The sequence below is a fragment of the Chenopodium quinoa genome, unplaced genomic scaffold, assembly GCF_001683475.1.
Source record: "Chenopodium quinoa cultivar QQ74 unplaced genomic scaffold, ASM168347v1, whole genome shotgun sequence".
NCBI lineage: Eukaryota > Viridiplantae > Streptophyta > Magnoliopsida > Caryophyllales > Amaranthaceae > Chenopodium > Chenopodium quinoa.
In genome coordinates, this window is record NW_018745275.1 from 354,776 (window position 1) to 364,235 (window position 9,460).

The 9,460-nt window shown below is 37.0% G+C and overlaps 1 protein-coding gene and 2 pseudogenes across 1 annotated transcript; 2 read left to right on the forward strand and 1 right to left on the reverse strand.

Annotated features, from left to right (window-relative positions):
- The first annotated feature begins 412 nt into the window (after positions 1–412).
- LOC110711443 lies at positions 413–1,186 on the forward strand (annotated as a pseudogene).
- A 415-nt stretch (positions 1,187–1,601) lies between these two features.
- LOC110711442 lies at positions 1,602–2,495 on the forward strand (annotated as a pseudogene).
- Positions 2,496–3,839: 1,344 nt separating this feature from the next.
- On the reverse strand, positions 3,840–9,460 carry LOC110711441 (DNA replication licensing factor MCM6-like). Its single transcript, XM_021889819.1, has 18 exons — positions 9,267–9,460; positions 9,016–9,168; positions 8,760–8,885; positions 8,395–8,557; positions 8,087–8,280; positions 7,795–7,993; positions 7,634–7,711; positions 6,923–7,152; positions 6,686–6,800; positions 6,267–6,341; positions 6,045–6,185; positions 5,720–5,923; positions 5,465–5,626; positions 5,329–5,384; positions 5,078–5,214; positions 4,673–4,795; positions 4,391–4,521; positions 3,840–4,307 (listed from the first exon to the last, which is right to left on the reverse strand). Exons 1-18 carry the CDS (start codon positions 9,338–9,340, stop codon positions 4,167–4,169), a joined length of 2,502 nt encoding a protein of 833 aa, XP_021745511.1. The 5' UTR covers positions 9,341–9,460; the 3' UTR covers positions 3,840–4,166.

Genomic DNA, 9,460 nt, shown 5'->3' on the forward strand with positions numbered 1-9,460 from the left:
GGTTTCATCCCAAAACCATATGGTAATAGGATAAGTAGCCCCTTGGTCCCTTTAACTCAAAGATCATTTGATCCAATTCAATCTGGCCCACAATACTTAATGTCATTAAAGGTCCCAAACCTTGGTCCTGGCAATACACTCAAGCCATTAGAGGTCCCATACGATGAACCTGGCTCTGATACCATGTACAATAATAATGGAGAATGATTGCTTAGCCTGTATTCATGGCTCTTGGCCGTAATATATATAAACATGTACAAGATAAATATGTCAAAAATATTAAGCTAATATCACAACTTAACTTAATTCTATCTTTTGCCAACTAATAATATCCTAAGCAAATCAAATCAAATCATCATCATATATTAAATCTTCATCATATAACCATAACATAATTACGTGCGTTCATGAAATGTTGATGGTGCATAGGAGAGTAAGGGATACGGGTTTTGTGTTTGACTTGATGCAGAAGCAAATAATTAACAGGAACTCGACCACTTGACAATTTTTTAGCTGCTCAATGTAAAGGGTAGAATGAGGCATGCTCCCTTTGACCTTGAGCGGATGGAATCCGCTGGGATTATTTTGAATGCTTATTCATTCACTGGATTGATTCATTTGCTTCTTCAGTCAGGATATCGTATAGAGGCTTTGGAGGTGTAAAAAACAATGATTAAGGGAGGAAATAAGCCTAGTTTGAAGGCACATTCTGCACTCATGGTTGTAGTTGGTAAACGAAGGGATACCGAAACTGTAATGGGACTGTTGAAAGAAATGGAGAGTTTGGGATTAAAGCCTAATGTTTACACGTTCACTGTATGCGTTAGAGTTCTTGGGAGGGTGGGAAAAATCAATGAGGCATTTAGAATCTTGGGAAGAATGAATGATGAAGGGCCTGGGGCTGATGTTTTTATATAAAAGGTCTCTCATTGATTCACTTTGTGTTGCTGGAAAACTGTGCATGAATCTGTTCCTAAAGATGAAAGATAGTTGTCACAAACCTGATCGAGTAACTTACATCATCCATGGATTCAGTAAATGTGGAGACTTGGATAGTGTGCATGAACTTTGGAGTCAAATAGAAAATGATGCAACAGAAAATAAAAACGGAGGAAGTAGATTATTTTGGGAAATCAGGAGCGACAAACAGAGCTCTGGAGACATTTGAGAGTATGAAAAGTAGGAGAATTGTTCCGAATATTGTCGCTTATAATGCCTTTTTTTTTTTTCTTTTTTTTTTTTTTTTTGAGGGGTATCACTCCAGATTCTATTACATACAACATGATGATGAAGTGCTACAGTAAGGCAGGGAGAGTAGATGATGCATTCAAGTTGCGCACTGAGATGGTAGAAATCTGTGATCCTGATGTGGCTGTCATGAACTCGCTGATTGACATGGTTTAAAAGGCTGATCAAGTGAACGAGGCATGGGATATGTATCAAAGATCGAAGCAAATGAAGCTTACTCCAACAGTAGTGACCTACAACACGCTACTATCTGGCGTGAGGAAGGAAGGCAGAGTACAAGAGGCTATTATTTTATTCTCAGCCATGATAAAAATTGGTTGTCATCCAAACACCATTATTTTTAATACGCTCTTAAACTGCCTCTGCAAAAATGACTTGTACGTATGGACCTTTGATAGATGGATTGGCAAAGTCAGGAAGACTGGATGATGCAAAAGGTTTCTTTGAGGAAATGATCGATTATGGATGTGAACCAAACTGTGCTATTTATAATATCCTGATGAATGGCTTTGGGAAATCTGGTGATATAGATACTGCTTGCACTTTATTCAGGATGATGGTTCAAGAAGGAATCCGACCAGATGTTAAATCTTATTCAATTCTTATTGACTGCCTTTTGATGTTAGGGAAAGTGGATGATGCGTGGGACTATTTCAGGAACTAAAACTGCAGGGCCTTGATCCCGATTTAGTATGTTATAACTCTATGATCAATGGTCTTGGGAGATCTGGGCGAATTAGAGATGCTCTCTGTTTTTGATGAGTTGCAGACAAGGAGGATTTCACCTGACTTGTACGCCTACAATTCCTTGATATTACATCTGGGAATCGCAGGAATGATGGAAGAAGCAGCAGAGCATTACGATGAGCTCTTGCTAAAAGGATTGGAGCCTAATGTGTTCACATATAATGCTCTCATTCGAGGGTATGGCATATCTGGAGATCCTAACCGTGTATATGCTATCTATCAGAGGATGACGAGTGGTGGCTGTAGCCCCAACTTGGGAACCTTTGCACAGCTTCCTAAGCAGTTTTGATTCTCTGGTCAGCAAAAAATTTCTTGGACCTGTTAAGTTACATTCAGGCCTTTTGTACAGTATAGCATGGGAAGGCTCACTTATATTATACAAGTTTCTTGTTTAAATTAGTCTGTGCATTGCTATTGTATTCTTGTAGAAGTGGATTTTGGTACCGATGTATTTCCACCACTGTACATAAAAAAAAATTAGCTTAATTTATATCGGCATTTTTTTAAAGATAGGCTAATAAAATTTACTGAAGTTAAAGAGATTTTAAAGTAGCTGCAGCTCCTTTTGCAAGTAGGTGTGTTTGATGTACTGTCTTTCTGCTTTGTTGATACTGCACCATTTGAACTTCCAGCTGATTTCCCAGATTTATTACTGCGCCCAAATCAACTGAATATCACCTGCATTTCCCTCCTGTAGTATTGGAACGAGATTTTCTGAGTTTGTTAGAATATCGATTGAATCCATAGAAGCTTGTGACGTCCATTGTAGACATGCTGGTGCATCCATTTGAAGTGCTGCATCTGCTTAACCAGAAGTTGCTCCACCCGCGGACTTTGTACTGTATAAATATTGGGATTCTAAAAACCATTCCATCCCTGCCCTCTTGGTGCTTTTCTTCCACGAGCCATTATCTAAATTGTTCTGCTTTTTCATCCTGGTGGATGCAGGATCCGCTTCCAGCAGATGCAGGTATTCTAAAGCTCCTGTTTTGGGTACATGGATCAAATCATGTTGAGCTAATCCTTTGATATTCCGGTGAATAGATTTCATATCAAATCTTTTTCCCCTAAATACTAGACTATTTCTTGCTAACCTTAATCCTCAGAATGTAGCACCATGGGCTAGTTACACTATCCTGGATCCGAAAAAGCTGAATTGTAAAATAAGTTCCATTCTGTGAAGGGTTCTTATTAATTTCTAAGTGAATGACAAGATTACCACTCCCAACAGTCCCAAGTCTTCTAGGAAAATTTACAGATCCTAATAATGTGTTGTAGATCCTCCTTTTGTCCACAATACTGACAGATAATAGACAGCGCAGTTCCTCATCTGCTGAGGTTAAGTCGACCTTGTTGCAGACCTTTTTTTTTTTTTAGGTAGGACTTGGTTCTATCAAGTGTTTATATTGGCAAATGAAGAACATTATTGCACTTATAATGGTGGGCATAGACGTGTAGTGATGATTCTCTGATCTTACTACGTAATCTCGTTCTAGTCCTTCCTTTATTAACGGATTTTACAAATAGATCACGTCTACGTTTATTCTGGTTCAACTGAGATGACTCAAGAAAGGAGTACAATCCAATCACAATCCTTAGGATTTAGAGTTGCAGACATTTATCTCAGGCTTTAAAAGAGAGAATAAATTGAGATTTTGAGTTTCTCCTATTAGCCTTTACAGAGAATCTTACAATATGTTCAAGGATCCTCTATGTTTTCTACCTAAAAAGAACCACATGTCGAATAGATGCAGTTCTTTTTTAGCTCCAGAGTTTAGTTTAATTGTATATTCATGGATGATCACGCAAAGTAATATTCAATAGCCACAACAGAAAAAGGGAACTTTAATTTTAATAATTAGTGTTTAAGATTAACAAAGAGCTGAGGAAAATTTAGAAGGAAAAAAAAAAAAAAAATCGCATTTCAACCAAATACATCTGACGACCCAATCATGATTTTCTAATTTCCTAACCCGAAACAACCTCCTGAAATTACAGGATTTAATTCAGGAGACAATCAGGGAATGCAATTTTACAATTTACTCTACAAATGGGTAATAGATGATCAATTACATATGCATGATCTTTCACCTGAAGCTCAGGCTGCTGTAGACCCTAAACTTAGAAGTAACGAGTATTAAGTTACACCCACATTTCAATAACAGAATAACTCACTCTATAAAATAATTAGGAGCAACAGCCAAGATCCTGTCGTCTTTAGACACTGAAGGTAGATGCCCAGAATCTTCACCTTCAGCCACTGCTTGCGTACCATCATCCACAACTATTAGATTCCCATCTTTAATCAATTTCTGCAGACAATAAATATTCAGAATATATTGCTAGTATAATGTTGACAGTCACATTCAGGTACAAGGCATATTAACTACTATACCTGAATGATAGCTCTGGTTATTTTAACATCTTTACGAGCTTCCTCCATAGAACTGTAACTATTTTTCTCATTTTGTTGTGCCACATACCATTGAATCAAATCTTTCTGTCTAGTCCCAAGAAGACCTTTCCCTGTAAAGTTTTTGAAACAACAAGCTTAATGAATGACAGTCAACACACAAAGGCAGGCTTCTCTAGTTTCATTAATGTCACAACATATATACTGCAGCTTAAATTTTTTTCCACGGAAACAGGTGTTCTAAGGTTATTTCAGTAATTTCACCTTCTTGCTCAGCAGTCTCTTCAAGCTGCCTAAGCCGCATGACAATCGCATATGTCACTCTGTCAAAATGTTCATCCGTAACCACCAAATTCTGTTCCTGAACTTTAGCTCCGTCAGCATTTCCTGCAAGATTAATTAGCCTACCTGTTAATGCCTGTATTATACTCAAATCATGAGGTGATTATTTTTTAACATAGAAAGAGCACAAAAAAGTTCTTGATCTGTTGTCCAAAAAAACCTGACAGGGAAAAACCTATTTTTTTGGACGTTTGCTTCCAATTTCCACCTCAATTCATTAAAGAACCAAGTAAACATTGACAAATTGATATTTATATCATGATGAAGATTTAATATGAGGGCAGATATGGCCAGATCAGTTGGCTGTGCTTTTATGTCCAGTCTCACCTGTATTAGCTGAAGCTAAATCCCCTGCAGGACTAGGCTGAGGCTGCTGAGCATCACCCCCAGAAGCATCTGCTCCGTTTCCACCATCATTAATTTCTTCATTAAACTCGGACAGGTCAATTTCGCTTGATTCCACACTGCATTATATACATGATCAATATGAGCTTCAATGAGAGTGTAAAATGGTCACAAAAGATCATGAAGACAAGGGCATGAAGAAAATAGGAGATGACTGCCTTTACGTTTCTTACCTAATAACTGATGTCCTTAGAAGTCGAACCGCAATAGTGACATGGCGTGGTAGTACCTAAAAGACAAGTCCTACACATTAAGTTGAGCTCTTAAAAACAATGAATACATATAAAGATCTTGAATTATTATAAATACCTCTAGTTCCAAGAAACTTCGTGCAATAGCTTCTGATAGCCTGATCAATGCCTCCAACTGTCTTACAGTCATTCTGTAAGCAACTCTACTACCTGGAGCAGCATCCCCTCTTCTAAGAGTGACATATGAGGCAACTAACAATTTCCTTGCTTCCAAACTTAGCTGCTCCAATATAAGAGAAAAGTGAGTGTTGTGAAACAACCTGTTATATAGCTACCTAATCCAAGTTGATGCAGAAGAAGTTTGAAATATGACCTTAGGTTTCAAAGTTTTTGCATAAGCAATATAACGTTTTATCTGGGCTGTAGTAAAGGTAGGTGATAATGCTTCTTCATGCCTTTGATGTACTCTAACAATATGGTGAGCAATGTGGTAATCAATTTGATCATCTGGATCATCTATCATAACGTATACCAGATCAAACCTTGAGAGGATTGCTGGAGGTAGAGCCACATTATACTGCAGAAAAAAGGACGACAGTCTAAATTCTGAGAACCAGCACAAAAGTCAACACTCTACAAAAATCAGGTAATATGCAATAAATTAATCATAGTAATGTATTTGGTTTAAAATACTCTACCTTAAGAGGTTTTGTTTTGTCATATCGACCCCCAGTAGGATTGGCGGCAGCTAAAATCGAAGTTCTAGCATTCAAAGTAGCCTGAATGCCTGCTTTTGTAATACTTATAGTCTGCTGCTCCATGGCTTCATGGATAGCAACCTTTAAATTGATCATGCAAAAGTTACACCAATGAATAGAATTCTATAAGAAATTTCATGACAACTATCCGGAGTATATTACCTGGTCTCTGATGTCCATTTTGTCAAACTCGTCAATACAGCAGATACCATTATCGGCTAACATCAATGCCCCAGCCTAAAGTTTAGAGAAGAAATGCTATCAAATTAACCAACCACTCTTTACTGATGCATAAGAACAGCAGAATAGGTAAAACAACACACTCTAGAGCTTAAAATCGAAAATCTATCCAAATTGTATCTCCCCTTCTAAGTATCCATTCTCAATTAAAACATCTTCAATAATTCACTATTAAAGCAGTTCCTTAATTTATAATCAAAATGTTTAGCTGATATGATAAGTCAATAACAAAGCAATAAACGTAGAAGTTACCACTTGCTTGTATTACTTTAAATCAAGGATTAGATAGTCAGCATGAAACACGTAAGAGCCAAATCAAATAATATCCATTGGCAATTTACCTCAATACAGAACTCTCCAGTTTCTGGTTCTTTTGCAACAGTAGCAGTCAAACCAGCAGCCGAGGATGATTTCCCTGATGTGTAGACTGATCTAGGGACAAGACCAGCAGTATATCTGATGATAAATATAATAGCATGATTAATCTCTTAGGTAAAAAGAAAATAAGGAGGATAGAGATAAAACAAGTCTTAAAATTGAGAACACAAAGGTCAGAAAAAATTTAAAGAATAACATACTTGAGAAACTGAGATTTTGCACAGCTGGGATCCCCTACAATGCAGACATTAATATCCCCTCTTAAGTTAATGCCTTCAAGTGTATGCTTGTGAACACCACTTAACAGCATAAGAAGAATTGCTCTCTTGATTTCTTGGTGACCAAACACAGTTGGAGCAATGCTGTCAACCAGTTTATTAAAAAAATCAGAACTATTTCTCATTCTTTGGATCTCATTGAGTTCCTCTGCCTGCATTTGAAAACAAAAAAAATAATAATAATAATTATCCAATTGTATCAGAAATCTCAATATAAAATTGATGAATAGAAAATCATCATATGGTCTTGGTAAATAATCATTTAGATGTTTAATATATGATTGATAAAGGCTATCAACACATTCTAACATGTCTTAAGAAACAAAAGAAAATCCAGGTATGTTCTTAAATAATTAGTGCAGTGGAACCAGCTATTTTCTGGTAATGATAGAGGCCAAAGGAAACTTTAAAGCAAGATTCATGGATACTGTATCTGCTAGACACATAACGGAGGATAATAAAAGATGCATGCTTACTATTCAACTGTAAATAGAACCACATAAACATGCAACGAAAGATCCAAACTATACTAGATAGGACTATGCATGATTCAAATGGTTCAGAAGATACTAAATGCAGACATTGCATGACATTGGGTAGCTCAAACTTCAAAGAATAGCTCAAGGAACACACCGTGAACTGTTGGCTTTCATCATCATCACCATCCTTCTTTCGATTTCTGATGTCAACATCTCTTCTACCATCAGCAATCTAAGTGCCAAATTTAAAGTTAGAAAAATGTGGCCATATATCTATTATCTGCAATAAACTCAACCACATGATTCAAAGCAAACCTGGACAGAATTAGCAATAAAGGCAAGTCGATATGAGAGATCTCTCACTCCCAAAGCTTTTAAACCCCTGACACCTTCATTTCCAGTGGCAGCAGCCTTGCGTTGAGATGATGCATCTCTACGAACCTCTGATCTTTCCCCCGGAGATGTCAATGCCAGAATGTCCGGTATAACGACAACAGTCCCCGTGAAAATGACACTAGCATTATTTCAAACAAGATAAAAACATGTCAATAGCAGATAAATCATTTTAGATCCAATTTAATGAAACCAATGTTTCATTAGGTCTTACGTGTCACCAGCTCTAGCCTGTTCTACAATCTCATGGCGCAAAATGATATCAAGTGATCTGGGAAGAGACCCTGCAGGAATTTCTTTCGAGGTCTCCTGCATTCTAACCCTCTGCCAATCAGTAAACTTGCTGTCTTGTCTAAGTAACGCCCATCTTGTTCTGTTAGCACAGGTTGCGTTTATACAGATTGTAGGCTACAACAAATTTAGACCAAATTAGTTAAACTAACCTCGATAGATTGAGTAATTGCAAATGACATTCAAAAACAAGCAGGCAACAGCAAAACATATACAACAGCACTGACTAACCTCGGTATACTTAAATTGCTGTTCAACATTCTTAACAACAGTTCCACAATCCAAGCACTTGAAAGTACCTTGGAGCAACTCAGGCCTAACCTCGCTCGTGCGAGTCACCACTCCAGTTACAGATACTAATTTGCCTATTTCAGCCGTATTTAATTCTCTCAGTCTGCGTTGATAACAAATTCAAGTAATTTAGGGTACAATGACCTAAAAACAGCTAAAAAATTATAAATTAATAAATTAAGGTCTTGAAGTAGAATCCAAATTTAAAACACAAAAACAAAGAAGAACAAAGATATCGTTGCCTCAATGATACTTATGACAATGAAAAAATTAAAAATAAAAAGGCGGTTGATTTAGATGATTACCGCTTAACAAGAGGAATATTGTAGAATGCAACATTGATGTCCTTGTTAGGGTTATCATCAGCAATTATATTGGGTTTCCGCTCCATCACAAACCTCTTACAAGCATTCCTCAAATAAGGCTCAAATCTACTCAACAAAAAATCAGCAAAAACATAAATTAATTAACCACCTAATTCAACAAAAAATTGTTAATATTCAAACTTAATTTAGCACAAACTTGATGATTAAACAAGTGATCAGGCTTCGAGTATCATACCTCAAATACTCATCAGAAACTGCCTTCTGAAGAACATCGTCAAATCGCATGACATGAGAGAAATCAATAAACATAGTGGTTGATTCACACTCCTCCATGATCGTAACCTCGGTGTCGTAATACGGATTCCGTGAATTCGGATCGGAACGAAAGCTAAGCAAACAATCAAATTTAATTTAAAACAAAAAAATGCAGCAAAATGTAGAAATACAAAATCCAATTGAAAGGAAAAAAAAAAAAGAGGTATTTACCTTCTAAGGAACTCAAGAAAGGCGTTTTCGACAGGAGCCGCCGTTTCGTCGATGAAGAAAGCACCGTAGTCCATTTTTTAGCCGGAATTTCTTGACTCTCTCTCTAACTCTCTTTCTCAGTGGTCGGCCGGTTTGTAGGTGGGAAGGGTTTAGTTAGGGTGTATCTGAAATAGAGTGAGTGAAGTGTGAAAGAG

Coding starts and splice junctions, on each gene's coding strand:
- LOC110711441 (XM_021889819.1), bottom strand. CDS start 9,340: ATGGACTACGGTGCTTTCTTCATCGACGAAACGGCGGCTCCTGTCGAA. Junction 6,342..6,685: donor CTGGAGAGTTCTGTATTGAG/GTAAATTGCCAA, acceptor TCTAAACTTTAG/GCTGGGGCATTGATGTTAGC. Junction 5,385..5,464: donor GAAGTTTCTTGGAACTAGAG/GTATTTATAATA, acceptor CTTGTCTTTTAG/GTACTACCACGCCATGTCAC.